Source organism: Podarcis melisellensis (genome assembly GCF_964234715.1).
Source record: "Podarcis melisellensis genome assembly, chromosome: 6".
Taxonomy (NCBI): Eukaryota; Metazoa; Chordata; class Lepidosauria; order Squamata; family Lacertidae; genus Podarcis; species Podarcis melisellensis.
In genome coordinates this window covers 40,461,472-40,480,100 of record NC_138538.1, presented here as the reverse complement: position 1 = coordinate 40,480,100, position 18,629 = coordinate 40,461,472, and the positions used below count along the sequence as shown (strand labels likewise).

The 18,629-nt window shown below is 46.2% G+C and overlaps 1 protein-coding gene across 1 annotated transcript; it reads right to left on the bottom strand.

Annotated features, from left to right (window-relative positions):
- Positions 1–312: 312 nt before the first annotated feature.
- Positions 313–18,001, bottom strand: NUAK2 (NUAK family kinase 2). The gene is made up of 7 exons (XM_081916345.1): positions 17,695–18,001; positions 9,736–9,856; positions 7,824–7,975; positions 4,968–5,033; positions 2,733–2,852; positions 2,094–2,226; positions 313–1,674 (listed from the first exon to the last, which is right to left on the bottom strand). The coding sequence occupies exons 1-7, from the start codon at positions 17,902–17,904 to the stop codon at positions 518–520; spliced, it is 1,959 nt and encodes a 652-aa protein (XP_081772471.1). The 5' UTR covers positions 17,905–18,001; the 3' UTR covers positions 313–517.
- Positions 18,002–18,629: the final 628 nt, after the last annotated feature.

Here is an 18,629-nt window from a genome sequence, read left to right as displayed (position 1 = left end):
CCCAGTCACTAAGATCAAAAGGATGATCATCAGGGTCTGTTTGGAGAAGATGAAAGTATTCAAGGGAGTGTTACAGGTCTTCAACTCACTTTGAGAAGGCAGAGATTGATTTATTTTTTTAACCCTTAACAGATGCCTCCCTGTTTCTCCCCTGATACTCCAGCCCCACTACACTGCCCTTACAGATCCATCCCATATCCACAAACTTCCTACCAACATACCTTCTTCTCCCTCCAAACACACTCCCGTACCCTGTTGACCCAGAACAAGCCATTATTAAAACCTTGAGTGTTCTCTTTACATTCCAAAGCGTATGCAACAAATAAATACTTCTAGCCGGTTGCACTTCTAACCCTGTTGGGGGAGGAGAAGACAAAGTCTGAGGAAAGTTCTCTCGTCCCACCTCAAAAGGAAGTGCAAATTGTTTGGACAACTCCGTTCCTTCCGAGCCAGAGCCACTGCGAGACATTGCTGCAGATGTGTGCATTGTTTAGCGCAAAGTCTTCCCGTGGCCCCCTCAGCTGAGTTTCATGCTGATGGCCACAGCCCGCTTGTAGACTTCGGTGACGTTGTCGCAGTCCACCAGGGAGAAGCAGCTATCTGCCAGAGGGTTTTGGCAACGAGTCACTGTCCAGCGGCGGAGCCGCCGACCTCCCGCCTCTCCCTCCTCCTCCAGCTGCAGGAGGTCATCCACAGAGACAGATGCTCGCATCGGGATGCCTCCGCTCCCAAGCACCCGATCAGGCAAGTCAAGCTGGTCAAAGGACTCTGTGGAAAGGATACTGTCCTCGCTCACCGCACTGGATGGGCGACTACGGCAGGTCAGGGGCAGCTTGGGCAAGGCGACTTCTGTAAAAGGGGAGAAGACCTTGGCAGGCACGCTGTCTGACTCAGTGCTGCTGGAAGAATACTTGCCATTATGCTTCAGGATGCCTTTCCTCCTGGTGTGATGGTCATAACTGGAGCTCTGAGGTGAGGATGCAGAGGAGGCATCACCAGAAAAGACATTGGCATCGAGGTCCATGCTAGAGTCCAAGACATCCACCGATTCACTGCGCTCTGGGGAGGAGTAGTAGCCAGACTCTCTCTTTGGGGGCTTCTTCAGGATTCCCTTCTTGGGTGCGGTAGGGGTGGCTGCAACACCTTCGTTCTTGCAGTTCAAAGCCTTGGATGACAAGACGCAAGTCAAGTCAAGGGCAGTTCCAGTATTGCCCTCCTTCCTCGTGTCCACGGGAGGCGCCATCACTAGAGGAGGAGTGGGAGGGGGAGCCTGGGTCTTCTCGCAGGAATTCCTCTTCTTCAAGATGCCTTTGGGTCTCTTGAGGATAGATTTGGATGGATTCTCGGGAACGGGTCCTGTCTCCTGCAGAGCGTGGGAGACGTCGTTCTCCTTCTTAGACTTCTTCAGCGAGCGCTGCCTCTCCAGCGTGACGCCAGGGATGTGCTGCTTGAAGAAGCAGCGGACCTTGGAGCCGTTCTCAAAGAGGGGCCTGGAGGAGCGGCGCAGCCACTCTGCCACCGTGGCCAATGGAGATTCGTTCTCACGCAAGGACTCCTGCTCCCCAATGGGCACCTTGTAGCCCCAGTTCACCCACCAGTGGCTGGCAATGTCTTCGATGGTGGCTCGGCGCTCTGGGTTCACCATCAGCATCCACCGGATCAAGCCGCAGGCCTCTGAAGGACAAAGAAACCACATCAGATACACAGGTAAGGGCCATGTTCCATTTTAAATCTCCTTTCCCCAGAATCTCTGTGTGTGCTTCCAGTAAGCGAAGACTCTGACCTCTCCACTTCCATTTCAGCCAATGGCTTGGCCTGTTTAACAGATATTCAAAAGCCATGACATCTGGCTGCACCGTGAGAGCAGGATGCTGGACCAAGATGGGTCATGGACCTGATCCAGCAGGCTCTCCTTATGTTCATGACTATGTATTTTATTCAATAAACAGGGACAGTTGCATGCACTGGCTGCTATGTGCTACATGTTGTTTGTGTTAACTGCACACAGAGAGGCACAGGATGTGTAATCCACACTTTCATAAAACAATATCAAAACGGCAGAATGCAGAACTTCTACTGCCCTTTCCACTCACCTGATAGCTTGGTGGGCTCTCTATAGTCACCACTTGAGATTTGCTTGACCAGAGTCTTGTAGTCTTGACCATCAAAAGGCATTGCGCCATGAATCAAAATATAGAGGAGCACTCCAAGGGACCAGCTGTCAACCTGAAGAAACAGAAGAGACAGCAGCATCAGCAGCTGAAAAGAATAAGGACTGTGTTGCTCATTGCTACTGCTTTAATTCAGCCTTCTGAGTGTCACTGGACTACAGCTCCCTTCATCCCCAACCATGCTGGCTGGGGCTGACAGAAGTTATAGCTCCAAACACACGGAGGGCTCATATGTTGGATGGAGCAGATGTTGGATGGAGCAGGCTGCTTTAACTGCTAGGCAAAGACATATCAACTATGTGCCATGTAGACAATATCATCTTATTTGCCAAGGAAATGAGACAAGGAACCTCAGGCCTGGGAGCACATGGACAGAACCATCAGTGGTCTAAGAAGGGGAAGCCTCACCTTCCCTGGGTTTGCCTAAGGCCTCTGTGCCCTGAAGGAAGGCAGAAGATGAGAGAGAAGCCCAGACTAGAGGGTACATAACTGCCAGCCCATGAGGGACTGGCCTGAGAGAATGGTTGGGTCTGGAGTTTGTTTTATAAGCAGCCCTCTTACCTCAGGTCCTTTGTAAGGCCTTCCATTGACGATCTCAGGGGATGCATAGAGGGGGCTCCCACAGAAGGTCTGGAGGAACCTGTCTTGTTGGAAGACATTGGAGAGGCCAAAGTCTGCAATCTAGGGGTGGGAGGGAAATAAGGTCACAGGTTAGCACTGTTGTTGGTGGAAGACCACTACCATAACCTGCATTGTGTCTATTAAAAATATTGCTGGCCTGAATTAAGATTTGAAATCTGAACCCACAGCTTCATTAGCTGTGAACTGGATCACAGCTGCACCAGTTGAATTTCTGCCTGCCATGCACTTGTTCAGGAGCCTTCTGGGGAAAAGGTGGAAGCCCTAAAAGCACATTCAGTTCCTAGACTAAAAGCAGAAGTGCTTCATCAGGAATGTACCAGGGCTTGAAGGACTGAGCAGCTGAGCTCTACCAGTCTTGCGCTTGTGCCACAGCTGCAAGCATCTGCTGATACCACATTTTTAATACCTTTGTTTATCCAGCCCCACAGCCAATCATATCAGCCAGAAGGTACAGAACATGTTTCCAGGTTCACAGTTGCGGAACGGCCTATTGTTCAGGCAACATAGACCATGGGAGGTCTTTGTTTATTATTAACTGCACAAAAATCTCCATTATGTTAACAGTTGACTGGCTCTTTTTTAAAGAGGAAAAACTCTCTGGGTGAAAGAGTACATGGTTTATGCCATTAAGCAGAACTTTGGGAGCCTTGTTTCCTTATCCTTGCAATGTATGAGGAGTTGCAGCCCCCTGGATTTTAACAGTTCTGGGATACCACATTTTCCTACCAGTCCCTCTTGCTGCATTATGAAAGGTAGGAAACTCAGTGGGCTGACACCACAAATCTGGGCCTTGAGGCAGTGTCATCTTCATGCATCCCTCATCACCTCTGTGAACCCAGACCTCATAGCTCCCCCACAGAAGGGTTTGGCTACATAAGCGCCTATGGGAATTAGTTGATGTACCATTATCATAGCAGATGCCTGGCGGTCCAGTAAGACCATCACAGTTTTAAAGCTATTACAACGGATTTCTTTTCTCTGCATAAAGAAAAGGATAGCCCAAGGTGCTGCCCTTATGTACTGTCTGCTGGTGGACTGCAAACTCAACTCATCCCTAACCAATGGCTGTGCTGGTGGAGGCTCAGACTCTTATGGGTTCAAGCCCCACACTGGGCAAAAGATTCCTGCATTGCAGAAGGCTGGGACAAGATGAGCCTTGTTGACCCTTCCAAATCTTCAAATCTATGATTTTATGATATCTGGAGGGCCACATACTGGCTACCCTTGGCGTAAGATTTATCCTTCCACTGAGTGTGAATAGTCAACATTGCTTCTTTCAATTATCAGAGAAGTTTCCTACTTGGTCATCTGTTGCTCAAAAGGTGCCTGGGAATTTCACTTTCTTATTATTCCATAGCAGGACAGCTCTAGGTATTATCCTTTTGCACAGAACTAGGATAAACTCTGTTGGATTATTCTTAAGCCTGACCACTGAAATATGTGGTCTAATCATCTTGGAAACAGGCATTTCCTCCTTGCTTATAAGCCACAAAAAACTTTCCCCTTATCCCTAACTTGCCATGAGTCACTATTTGGATTACACGGAATAGCTGCATGTTTATCATGGGAGATATGCCCTGGTATTCTGGTAACTGCTGGCTATTTATAGCTCCTTCGTCTTCCTGGTTAAAGGATCCTGGTCCCCAACAAATAAAGGATTTGGAGGACAGCATTTTCTTGTTTTCCATAGTTACAAGAAATAGCAAGGCTCACCTTTCCCCTTTGCAACCCTGGCATCCAACAGTAGCGGGTGCCAGTTTAGAAATGAGAACCACCCACAGACAACATGGTCTGAACCATCCTTGCCCAAACATCTGCCCTCCAAATCACATCACATCCTGCCAGCCTGGTCAATGATCAAGGATGAAGGGTGTTGTGGCTGCCCAAACATTAAGACTCCAGGTTCCAACTCCACAATGCAAATGTAAAGCATATTCACCGGCTACAACGTTCGTTAGATTCCTACCCCCTTTCTCTCTTGCACTGATTTTAATTTTTTCATCAGCTTTCTATTGCGCTTTTAAAGTCCTCTTTTTCTGTATATTTTGCTATTATCTGAAAGCAACCTTGACTTTAAAGGTGCAAATAATGTCCTCACAGGCATTTGAGCATCACATGTTGCAAGCTACTGACAACTTGAATAGCTCCACTTACCTTGATGTTGCCGTTAGCGTCTAGAAGGATGTTTTCTAGCTTCAGATCTCTATGAACAATTCCATTCTGTTGAGAGAGGGAAAAGGAGAGTTTAGGTTTGTTTTTTCTGGTGGAAGCCAAAGCATGCTAGAAGTCTGCCTCTACTAATTCTGTCCATCTATAGAGATGCTAGCAGTGTGTTTAACAGACTGTTGGTTTTTTTCTTAAGGGCAAAAAGCCCAAAGCAGCCAGACAGGAAACTAAAGTGAGAGACACAATATACACACCCGCTAGGAACACAGGAGAGAAAGTTCTAACAAGGGATTCCAGCAAATGTTCGGCCCAACAATAAGGTTCAAATTGAGAACCTTCCACTTTATTCTACTGTCGTAGTGCTCTTCTACACAACTAGAGAACTTTCCATAAGAGAATGTGCTTGCATACAAACCTGAGAGCCATGTTTTCATAATCGCAAGTCCATGAAAATAAGTTGGATCACAACAAATGAAAGCTCCAATTGCACTAAACAATGACAAAAGCTCTAAATGTCTACAAAGGACCTCTTTAACCAAGTGTTGCATGTTGCTATTCTTGTTTCCCCATCTCTGAAACAAGATGGTGGGTTAAAGAACGTCAGGTTTGCTAGTGTCATTTCTCAGATACAAGCACAAACTCTCTCATTTGCATTCAAGATGCATCATGCTCATGGCCATCCACATGTTGCCTATTATCTGACCAATGTTTGGTACCACTATCTGCCATGGACCTGAAATCATGTGATGGACCCATCACATTCAATTGCTATCATTGCCTGATTATTTAACAATTTCCCAAGCAAAGTAGAAAGAAGTCAGGCTCCTAGTCCATATTATTGCAATGTGGAGTTTAGGTAATGCTATGACAAATTGCAATTATGTTCCCTGATCACACCTTCCTATGTACCACGCAAGCCCATTTTTGTCCTCTGGCCTTTAACATTCCTAGAATCCCAAAATTCCTTCCCAAAAGAAAGTGAGTTCCAAAACCTGCATCTCTACATTCCTCCCCACATTCTGCAACAAAAACAAAACATGCAAAGTAGGAGCAAGCCAGGAATTCTAGACATTTATTGCCTGAGTATATATTACGAGTGCTTTATCCAAGCTGAATCTATCAACTTAAGTTTTTTTGTCTGCCTCAAAACTTCAGCAGATCACAGGAACACATTTTGAAGGTAGAATAAATGAGATTAGCTTCTTTCCAGTTTAGCAAATGAGCTTACCATTTTTGGTATACACTGTGCAAGTGGCAAAAATAAAATTAACCAAATCCAGACTTTCAAGAGTCAATGAAATCTAATGAGCTCTGTCTCTAAACATTCAGTGATGCAATACTATCGGCATCTGTTTCCTTAACAGTCAAGATTTAAAACTATAAAAAAAACTGATGACACAGCAGGTAGAAAGAGGTTTGTTCGCATTCCCCATACAGATCAGCACAACTGAGTTTGTCGCTTCACAGGGACCCTTTCGCTTCAAGTAAGAGTGAAAATGCAAGCCAGAATGCTTTACATTTTTAGTATTAAATCCAGTGTGACAGCTATGGGTGTTCCCCCAAGTGCAAGGTTGACATTGACAATACTACTGTGACTAACCTCATTAGGAAAACAGTGCCTTAGCAGTACACAAAACACCCTGAGGAAATATGCAGCTTTGCTTGTCTCCCAACACCATAACACCTCTGCACAGAACACAGTACCTGTCCAATCCAATACTGCACATAGAACACATCCAAACTACACAGCCTGTGCACATAAAACCCTTTGTGGAAACTGAGCATGCAGTTTGGGCCTATGTGTGTACACTATAATTCAGATGACTTGTCCCAGGGGCACCATGCCTTGGCATGGGCAGTATTGCTCAAACTGGACCACTATGTACAGCAGGACAAGAGTCTAATAGCCCTCCCCTATCACATCTTTCCTTTAGGGAGGAAGGTAGCCCTCCAATGTTTATGTCCTCGTTAACATCAAAATTCCTATGCCTGCCAATAAAAACTAACCTTTATATCTGCAACTGTTTTATAACAGTTCATTCATAACATATTGTATGATCTGTGCTTGAAGCATGCTGCTGCATGGTGAGGCAAATATATTGCGCACTGTGTGTTCCCTGTAGACCAATACAGATCCAAAACTTGTGGTGCCAGTGTGGTGTAGTGGTTAAGAGCGGTAGTCTCGTAATCTGGGGAACCGGGTTCGCGTCTCCGCTCCTCCACATGCAGCTGCTGGGTGACCTTGGGCCGGTCACACTTCTCTGAAGTCTCTCAGCCCCACTCACCTCACAGAGTGTTTGTTGTGGGGAGGAAGGGAAAGGAGAATGTTAGCCGCTTTGAGACTCCTTAGGTAGTGATAAAGCGGGATATCAAATCCAAACTCCTCTTCTATGGGTCAGAGTGGTTTTCCGCTTGCCCCATGGTTTCTAGGCACAGGTCAGAGCAGTTCTGTCTTTACCTTGCTGCTTTTCCACAGACAGTCTGTGCTTTAGTGCTAAATTGGAACAAATAGCAATCCGGTTTGCTCAGATTCAGCGGTAAACTGTGGATTTTCCTAAGCTAAAGCAGCAGGGCAAACAGCACTGTGGATGAGTCAAGAGATACAAGGAAAGCAAGAAGCAAGAGAATGAGCCCTCTTTTTTTGCTATAACATGGTAAGCAGAACTTGTGGATCACACCATTGGGGAGATCAATGAAGACAAGGAGGCAACTCCTGGTGATATTTGAACGGAGTCTCAAGACTCCTACGCTTCTCGACTTTCAAAGTGTCTTAAGTAACTGCTGGATAAACAGCACAGACATGAGAAGGTGCACCAAGACTTTAAGTTCTCCAATTTGACTCACCTTGTGACAGTAGTAGATAGCAGACACCACCTGCCTGAAGAAATGTCGGGCTTCCTGCTCAGTTAATCTCTGGCGCTCACTGATGTAGTCGTAAAGGTCTCCCTTGCTGGCATACTCCATCACAATGACAATCTTGCTGCTGTTTTCAAATACTACATGAAGAAGAACAGGAATGGCATTAAGATGAATCACAAAGAATCCAAGATGTCTAAGCCAAACAATCTTGATGACAAGTCTGTGGCTTTAGTTCCTATCTAAACTTCTGCTCCTCTTGATGTTGTTGGATTCCCAGTTCTCATCAGCTCCAACCAAGGTGATCAATGGTTAGGGATGATGGAAGTTCTAGACCAAGAACCCCATTCCTTTCCTATCCTGACTTGCGTCCCTTCCAAATCAGGCTCATGAAGTTGGTGCTCTAGGGTACCATTTCAGTTCACTATTTCAGCATCTCCGTTGGATGCTTCCTATGCCATCTTCATGCAAGGCAAATGCAGCGCTATTTTAAAGAGTAAAGGTAAAGGTAAAGGTACCCCTGCCCGTACGGGCCAGTCATGTCCGATTCTAGGGTTGTGCGCTCATCTCACTTAAGAGGCTGGGAGCGCTGTCCGCAGACACTTCCAGGTCATGTGGCCAGCGTGATGAAGCTGCTCTGGCGAGCCAGCACCAGCGCAGCACATGGAAACGCCGTTTACCTTCCCGCTATAAAGCGATACCTATTTATCTAGTTGCACTTATGGGTGCTTTCGAACTGCTAGGTGGGCAGGAGCTGGGACCGAAAGACGGGAGCTCACCCCGCCACGGGGATTCGAACCGCCGACAATACGACCGGCAAGTCCTAGGCACTGAGGTTTTACCCACAGTGCCACCCACGTCCCTACTTTAAAGAGTACATTCATATAAATTCTAAGATGGCACAACACCATCTGGTATGTTGTTTAACAAACAGGCACATTTCATTCAAGTCTAATGCATTTTACCAGTTAGTAGCTTAAGGTCAGGCTTTTCCTATCACAATTTAACACACCGTTCAAGTCATTTTGGGGTTAAAGTAAGAGCTATGGACCAAATGGCACAGGCTGTACAAACACACAGAGCCTTGTGAAATGCCAACCCTTCTGCTATATTTAGCAACACGGTGCCTTAAGAACTCTCACCGTTACCAGTATTTACAATACTGCACGTATCTGCCATATGCCAACAATAAATGTGCAATACCTGGAGCCAGGCTCCAGGTTAGAACACACACCTTACGTGGCATTTCACAGAGTTCTAATAACAATTTTGCAGGAATCCTTACTCTCAAAGCTGGAAATAATAGGAGCTGGCTGATATTGCTTTTAAAAAAAAAATAGAGACTGTGCCGCCACTACAAGTTGTTTTGTACACAAAAACAAGGAAGAAAGTACGAAAGGGTGTAGGAGGGGAACTTTTACCCTCTAGATCTGTGTGCTGCTGCTGCTACTACTGAGTCATCCATTTGTGCCTCCGGTAGAAGCCATAGAGAGTTTCAACCCTTGCAACATTGTGGAGTTGACGAAAAATGGCATTGACTTGTACATTAGAACGGGAAACAGAAGAAACAGCAACCAGTACTGCTGAGTGAAAAGAGCTTTGTGCCCCCCCCCCAATTAGTTTTGCAGACAGCCTCCTAAAAATTACAGAAACATTTTAGCACACTTTTGATACCTATAGTAAATGGAAATCATGCCCTATGCATATCATTTAACAACACCAGAATTGATTATATATGGGTCTCTCCATGTATATCTGGTGGGAGCTACAACTTCTTGAGTTCAGTCTGACCCCTTTCTGAAAAGTCAGACATCTGAAAAATAATGAAAAGGAGGCTGGCGCCAATATTATACGGATATACAGTGGTACCTGTACCTGAAGAGGGGCAGTGTGTTCTTACCTTCATGGACAGCAATGATGTGGGGGTGATTGAGAGACGACATTATTTCAATCTCTCTCCGGATATGGACAAGATCCTGCTCATCCTTTATTTTGTCTTTCCGGATAGATTTGATGGCAACCTGGAAAACAGGGAGTTTGAAAAATGGTTAGCCAATAAGTCATCTCCTTCCTTGCTGATGGAAATACAACATACCAGTGTGTTCGTGATTGGAAATAGACCAGCTACAAGCTCTGTGTCACAGGGGTAATATCTATTTAAAATGATCCATATTGGTGGACATGAGGCATCGACACAACAAAATGATGGGTTACAAATTCTCACTTGCTAATATAATAAAAATCCAGTAAATGTGCATGACAGCATCAGCTACTAAGAATCTGAAGCTTTAAAGTACCATATGGAGTTAAGAATTGGCTCAGTATTTGGAAGCTCACATAGTTATACTGACAACTGAAGAAATGCATGATGGGAAGCATGCAATCTGATTGGCTAACTAAAGAGACACTCTTGGGGAACACTGACTCTAGAAACACTTTGGTTCAAGGCTAGTGATTAAGACAATCCTATTCTATTTGAATCAAAGTTGCACTGAAGTTTATCATGTTCTTTTCAACATAGACCTGCTTTGTTCTTTTTAAAGGCATGGGCTATACACAGGCATCATATGTTTCAGGCTAAGAGCTTCTGCAGTTAGGATACATCACTGTATGGAATGTGACCAGTGAACATGACTTAATAGCAATAGCTTTACTTGATGCCCTTAAGAACAGTTCTCTGTTATATTAGACTGAGAATAAGTCGCTCAAATTTATAAAGAAAGAAAGAAATGGAAGAGAAGCCATGGGTTCCGGGTAATGTTCTCTTTTGTGGAAAAGAAGTACTAGTAAACACAGAACTCCGCCCACCCACCCCCACCCCCCAGCAATACAACCAGCAATCCAAAATGGTGGAAATTTGAACCGGCAGGAGGAAACCTTCCAAAGTTTGCTCAGATTTCTTTATTATGAAAATTCCTCCACAAGGAAATGAAGGGGAGGAGAGAGGGAAAGTGAGAGGACCAGAGAATAGATGCAGCTAATCCTCTTTCAAAGGGATTGTGAAGACAATGGACTCCTTGGGTTGAATTTACAAGGGAATCCAGCACAACCTCCTTTCTTCTATCAGACAAGAATGCGGAACAGCATTAATCCTGTAAAAGGATCCTGGAGGACACATAATACTAAGCCTCCCAGCAACAACAAGGAAAAGGAGGCCTGGCCTTGCATCCCAAAAGCAGTGAAGTGTTAGAGCTCTCTCCCATGCAACCACCATCAATGCACAATTCACTATTACCACTAACAGATAGAGGGCGGCACTGTGCATTTAAGTCAGGGGTCAGCAACCTTTTTTAAGCCGTGGGCCGTCCCTCAGACCATGTGGTGGGCCAGACTACATTTTGGAGGGGGGAAAAGGAACACATTCCTATGCCCCACAAATAACTCAGAGGTGCATTTTAAATAAAAGCACACATTCTACTCATGTAAAAAACACGCCGATTCCCGGACCAACGGTGGGGCAGATTGAGAAGGCGATTGGGCCGGATCTGGCCCATGGCCCTTAGGTTGCCTACCCCTGATTTAAGTAGTTCAATTAACCCCTGATTAAGTAGTTCAAAGGATGGGGTACCAAGCTATCCCGTTTGCTTCGGCAGCAAACAGGCCTTGGAGGCCTGAGTAAGGGCAACAGAATCAAGAGATGGTCCAGTTGCTAGTTAGAAAGTTAGCTTGGGATCCAAGAAATCAGATTCATAAGCACTTCCTATTCAAAAAAATCCCATGATTTTAGCAGTCATATACAATTCTAAACGAAAGTTAGCTTGGGATCCAAGAAATCAGATTCATAAGCACTTCCTATTCAAAAAAATCCCATGATTTTAGCAGTCATATACAATTCTAAACGGTTTGTTCTCAAGCTTCAAATTAGCTCCAAAGCGAGCCAAACAAGAATCCAAGATGGTGGCCTTTCCCACTGCACTTTTAGGAAAATAAAAGTAGCCCTCAATCACAGTGTAATAATCACAAAAACTATCCAAACAAGAATATTTTCAGAGAAATGTAAGTTGTGCATGCAAGTCCCAGAATTTGTTAACCCAATATTTACCCACCAATGCTGACTGCTCTCCATATATAGGGTCACTGGGCAATATTTCCACAGCAGTGTGTTGTTTAGCAATACCTATTTCATCACCACCTCTCCACTTATGAGTTTGTTGCAGCTTTTTGAAGTTAAGGAATTGTATCCCCAAAAGATAAACCAATTATGTGAGCTCAACCAGGCACATCATGAATCATTTCTTGCAAAAATGATCAGGGAAGTTCAAAGCAGGTTCTTCTGTGCAAGAGAGATGTATAGATCAATCAATGGCATAAAAGAAAAATGAATAATATAGGGAGAGGTGCCTGGAGGCAGGGGGTAGCCTACAGTTTTCTCGCAATAGGAATTACTTAATCCAGAGTTGTCACAGAGGTCAACATCCAACCTACACTTGGCATTACAGTTACAAGTAGGGAGCATCACGCCCACATCCAGTTAAGACTTATCTGCTAAATGCATTGACTGCCAACCAGCAAGGTTGAATGGGGGAACCAAATAAATGGGAGATGTAAATAATGTTGGAAGCAATACAGATGGTGTGTTTGAGCTCAAGTCACTTTCCCTAAGTGGCCTTGGTTCAGGGGGTTAATCTTTAACCCTTTCGGCCTCAGTGCCTTATCACCTGGCCTCCCTTCTGGAATGTGCACAACTGTTGGACAACGCAAAGCCCTTTTTTGGTAAACAGACAAAGATGCAGCCTACTGATTTTACAAGGGTACTCATCCATTCCACCCCCTCCCCTCAGGAACCCCCCACTATTGAGAATCCCCATTGCTCCATTATTCACTGACCCAGAGGCATGTGCCCAGAAAGCCTGGCATCTAGTCTGGTCTGAACTGCCCTAAGGATTTGGGCACAGCTACCCAAGAGCAGCCTGCCTTGCCTTCCCAGAAATTAAGAGTGCTGCCTGACAATTAAAGGACCACAGCTTGGAGGCCAGACTGAGCTCATTTGGGAAGAGAAGAGCCAGCCTTTTAATAGCCCCACTTTGGGACCAGTGTATGGCAAAAAGTGATATAAAAGTACTATAAATTAATAAAGGGCAACAGCCACACAAATCAAAGTGTGCTCAGATGTGTTAGCACATGCAGGTCTTTGTGCGCCTGCCTGGCTGCCCTTCAAGCACACAGACTCAAGTGTGAGAAGGTGCTACATTTTCCTCAGTGACCCCGCAGTGACTGGATTAGCAAATTAATTTTAGCTGGTTTCTGAAGTGATTAAAGCTGCAACTAACACACTCAATGTGTGATGTATGAATGTTGATAATCCGGTCCCAAATTAGTATCAACAATCATCCAGGCTTGTATTATTGATTTTCTGAAACTTTTCATCCTAGAGATCCCTGAAGGGACATATTAGAAGCTGAAATTGTGTGAAAGCTCCTAATTTTGCTAAAAAAGAGTAACCGGATCTGTGCTTTCTGTGGCTACCCATGGCCTTCAGCCTGGTCCTGTGTTAGAAATGTATCATTTCTGTAGAAACTCACACACATAACTGACAATAAAGTGTACAAATTGAAGGGATGCAAAAAATAGCAACTTTTTATCCATCTCACTGATTTTTCTTCTTCACCGAGGATGACATTTGATGGGGGGTCAGGAGCTGAGCAGGATTCTTATTAGATGGCAGCAATGAAGATCAGAGCATGATTCTAGGCCCATAAGAAATTCCCCTGCCCCTGTTCATAATGCACTCGGAAAGTAAGTGTCTATGACCCACAAGAGACTTTGAGAAAGTCTCCATTAGACTACTAGCCTCACACCCTTTCAGAGACCAGTTAGACTAGGCACATCTTTTGCGAGGCTTAACCACTGTATATAGTGCACTATGATTGTAGGCAGACCACGTATATCCCCAGTCAGTTCTGCTTGATTGTTATAATTTGGCTTTAAAGCCCATTTCAAATCCGGTTTTAATTATGGTTTTGGAGAGGAAGAGGTCTCCTGACAGGTAATGAAAGTCTGTCAGGTGGTTCCAAAACCAGTTCCAGATTCTGCTCACTGCCCTAGTCCCAGAAAGCAATGAATTATATCCTACTGGCAGAGAGTGAGGGTCAAAAGTGCCACAAGCTCTCTGTTTTTGCCGCCACAGACCAGTAGACTAACAGCTACCCCACAATATTCCCAAGATACTGGGGGTGTGGGGTGGGGAGAGAGAGAGAGAGAGAGACTTTCCATTTTTAGGCACACCACCCTCCCCCTTTGTCTGCACAGCACAGGACTAGGAGTCCATGTATCACATTTTGCTAGCAAAGTCTATAGAAACAGCAGGCTTCCTGTTTGATTTGGCGGAAAGCCAAAAGCTAAAAGCTACTCTCCAGCATTTAGGCAGACGCAGAATGGCAAACAGGTGTAGAAACCAATTCAGCTCATCACTTTCATCTGGTCTGCAGTTTCACATGAAGCTCCAGATAGAAAAGAAGGCTGCTCATAATCTCTGTGTAAGCAAATAAACCAGTAATTTCATAAGGCCTGATATGAGCTTTGTTTGCAAATAAATATATTAAGTACCCGGTGGGGTACTTACATAGAAAGGTGCCTGCATTAAAAGTTCATTGGTTTCTTCAGTCACAGTACATCTGACACAATATCAGTTCATTTAAAATGTGCACTCCTCTACAGCTGACTCAGGATTAACTTCCTTTGATCCACAACATCACAGAGCAAGATTTGCTTGGATGCATTTGAAGCCTAAGCAGGCCTAGATGTCAGCAAAAGCAGGTGATTCCCTGAGATATGGTGACTCTTGTGTCTTCTACACAGAGGCACCGGTTATCACATACATCTCAATTTTCATTCATGTGGAAATGGAATAAACAGAATGAAATTGGGGTTTTACATTGAAATTAGGAGAGGAGCTGCACCGTTTGATATTAGTAGCATCTGAAGAGCAATGCTGGTATTGCCCAAGAAGACAGTGCCAGACATACTTACAGAAAAATACAATCACAGAACTGTAGAGTTGCAAGGGATCCCAAAGGTCATCTAGTCCAATGCAATGGAAGAGTCGCAACTAAACAGTTCTTGGTTTTAATAGCACATCTTCCTTTGCAATGTCCCTGCACAGTTGCTCCATGGTTAACTCAGCCTTGGAAATGAAATCCCCACCACATTGGGCAAAAGATTCCTGTACTAGACTAGGACTAGATGACCCTTGTGGTTCAACACTACAATTCCATGATTGATCTGTAGTTTGTAATTTGCAAACCACCTTCAAAAGGAGTGGGGGTGGGATAGGCACAATTCATTAGATTAGGCTGGATATGATGCGAAACAAAAGAGGCATCGGGTTGCGCCAGACTACCTGCAATTTTTGTTTGCATGTTTGAGCAACTCAGCACTGCAGAAAAAGGCCAAGCCCACTACTGCAGTAATATTTATTCTTTCCTTCTACAATACCCAAAAGTCAACATGCAAATTCCCCTTTCACAAGGAAACAAAACTGCCACTTCAGTCAGCATGACTGGGAGCTGTTTATCCACCACCCACATCAACACTGCTCACTAATGGGCCAAGATGATCATGCCACCAGATTAATTTATTCCCAAAATCCAGGGCTTTGCCAAGGCCTGCATAGACACGCCTTCTCCTACAGGGGTTTTGTAGAGAGGATTTTGTCATTGTGCAGTAGGTTTCTAACAGGCTAGCTGCTTAGGTGCCCATGTTCAGAACCTGGAAGTGCTGCTATTAAGAACACAGTCCCTAACAGCCTTTGGGCTAATTTTAATTGTGTTCACACAGACACTGATGCACTTTCCCCAGAAATACTAATTTACGCCAGCACATTAAGGTCAAATTGGGAGAGAGAGACCCTCAGAGCTTTGGGTCCCTTCCTAGATTCTGCAGATTCCCTCCCTGCCTGCCTGCCTACAAACTCCAGCCAATGAAAGTCGACTTTCCCCATTTCAAATGAGGCCAGCCACAAAGGCAAACAGTGGCAGTGACAGGCAATTCATGTCAGATCAATAACAGCAGAGGAGAGAGGAGAACTAAATATAGCAGCAGAGGATTGGCTAGCTTTGTCCTCTACTTTTAAGGGGGGGGGAGTGTGTCATTGCCAAAAGGGGCCCCCAAACCACTTGCCCTCCCATTTTACAAGGGCATTTTGGCTACCACCAAAGCTCAGCCTTGCGAGGAAACTGCTGCTATAAATGCCTTGCCATTGTCACCGCAAAAGAAAGCTACTTAAGGCAGTCTTGCAGAAGAGGTGAAATTTTCACCACCCTGGCTCAGTAGGATGTAATTGCCCTTAATCCTACCACTCTGTTCCTCACCAGCCAGAATGATTCACACCAGGAAAGCGAAGTTTTGCAAGGCCACCATTAACTTGCACAGGCCTGTTCCACAGCTTGCCAATTTAGTTTATTAACTCAGATTAGGATTAATTCACTTTACCTTCACTGTTTGCATCACTAATTTGGAACCAGGAGGCCTTTGCCACAAGGGGGGGGGGAGAATCCCTGTCTCACACAGCCACCCAACCAACCTCTTTTGACTTTGCACACCTCCCCTTCCCTGCAACTTCAGATTTGTGAAGGCTGCCAACCCATGCGCCATTAGCTTAGAGTAAGTCCCATTAAAAAACAGTCAAATTTATTTTTGAGTAAATCTGCATAGACTCAGATTGCAGAGCTAGTTACAAGGCTCATCTGAATTGCAGATTTATTTTTTAAAAAAGATAACTGACATTCATTATGCAATCTATTTCTATGTTGGGGGTGGGTGGGTGAGAGAAAGAGAATGTGCACATTTTCCCCAAGGATCTCAAAGCTGCCCCGGGCACCAGCAAACCCTGCAGGCTGTGCAACCGCGATTCACGCGCCCCCTCGTCCCCCCCCCCGCTCTTGGAAAGCGCTTTCCTGCAGCACCAATCGCCCCTCAGCCTTTGCTGTCCGCAGCAGGCAACCCTGCGCTGTAGAGGATGAAGACTTCTGTGATCTCCCTGGGAGAATCTGCCAACCTTTATGGCATCAGATGCGCAAATACCATAGAGCCGCTGCCAGGCATCTCGCCATACAGAGAGGCAAAGGGGGTCCCAGTTGCCGGCTTAAAACCTGGAGGACAAGAACCCCGCGCTTGCTGCAGAGGCAGCCAGTGGGAGAAAGGGCTTTGAGGCAGGAGAATTTGGCCGAGGGAGTCCTGCCGCTGCCAGCCACCTCGCTGCTAAAGTGAAAAGGAACAGCAGTGCTGATGGTGGCACAAACAGCGGGAAGATTCAAGGGAGATCTTCCCGGGGAATCCTTCTAGGAAGAAAAAAACTGCGGCACCGCGGGGGGTGAGGGAGGATTCTATTCAGACAAGCAAAGGAACTTGTTCGGGGCAACCCTGTCCTGACACCTTGCAAAGGAGGAGACCTATCAACAGCGCGATCCTATACAGGACTAGGAGCAAGCAAGGCGTTCAAGGGGCCTGACTTCCGTGTAAGCGCCTTCGGGTTTGCAGCAGCTCCAACCACGGGTGCCAACCTGAATAAAATATTTGACGGGGGGCAGATAAGCCCCACCCCACATAATCGATCACCAGATGTGGCGCGCGCGCACCCTATTTGAATGTCAGTGCCAAATCAACTTTGGGGGTGCCTGGCCCCTTCAAATATTTTATGGGGGGCTGCTGGGACCTCCGCCCCAAGGAGTTGGCACAGGGTCAGAATCCTGCCTGGCACTCCTAGAACCAATAACTGGCCGATGATAGCCGAGAAGCTTTGGCGGAAATGTGCACGCAGTGCAATAGGCACCTTAGCCTGAAAGGTCCCGGCATACAGGCATAAAGCGGATCCGCACACTCACACATGCACACGCACACGCTTCCCCCTCTCTCTCCTTACCAGCTTGCCGGATCTCTCCCGCGCCTTCTTCACCTTGCCGTAGGTGCCTTTGCCCAGGGTCTCCAGGAACTCGTAGCGATGCCGGAGGTTGTGCTTGTGGTAGTGCCGCTTCACCGCCTGCTTCTTCGCCGGGGGCTTGGGCGACGGCAGGAGCCCGTCCCTTAGCGCGGCGGAGGCCGCCGGGGGATCGGAGGGCCAGGCGCGATCCATCGCCCCCTCCGGCGCAGGTGACAAACGAAAGCAGGCGGAGAGAGCGAGGGAGACGGAGAGAGAGCGATCGGCAGACTGCAAGCGCCGCTGGAGCCGGCCGGCCAGCGCCGAGCCAATAAATGCTACAAACCTGCCCGCTGCCGGCCCGCCCCCTTGCAGCCATTGGCTGCGGCGGCCCACGTGGCCAACCTATTTCGCAAGGTGTCCATGGCGGTGGGGGAGAGAAAGCGGGGGGGGGGAGCAGGGCGGGGGGACAAGAAGCCTTGTGTTGTCAGAGAAATCTCAAGGATGCTTCGCCAGGCGCATCTGCGTGGGAGCAGAGCTATATGGACCTCCGTTGGCGCTGACTTCCGAGGAAGGACGTGCATCCTGTGGTCGGGCTTTGTCTTCCAAGACAAAGAAAGCCAAGAAGACGCGATCGGTTCTATGGAGACAAGTTAAAATGACAGAAACTGAGCCACACGGCGGGGGTTGGGTCTCTGAAAAGCCAGCCTTAGCATAGCTGTTTGAAAGCGCGTTTCCAGCAGCAAGCGAGAGGCGGGAATCTTGAAAATAACTGCATCCTACAAAATCATTACTAGACTCTCAGCACTCCACAAACATCCTCGTTTTAGCACCTCGGGTCCACTTCAGGAAAAAGATGCGTTTTATTTGTTGCCTTTTTATCAAAAAGCATAGATGTTGCCTCTCCCATCATCCTCACACCAGCTCTGTGGGGTAGGACA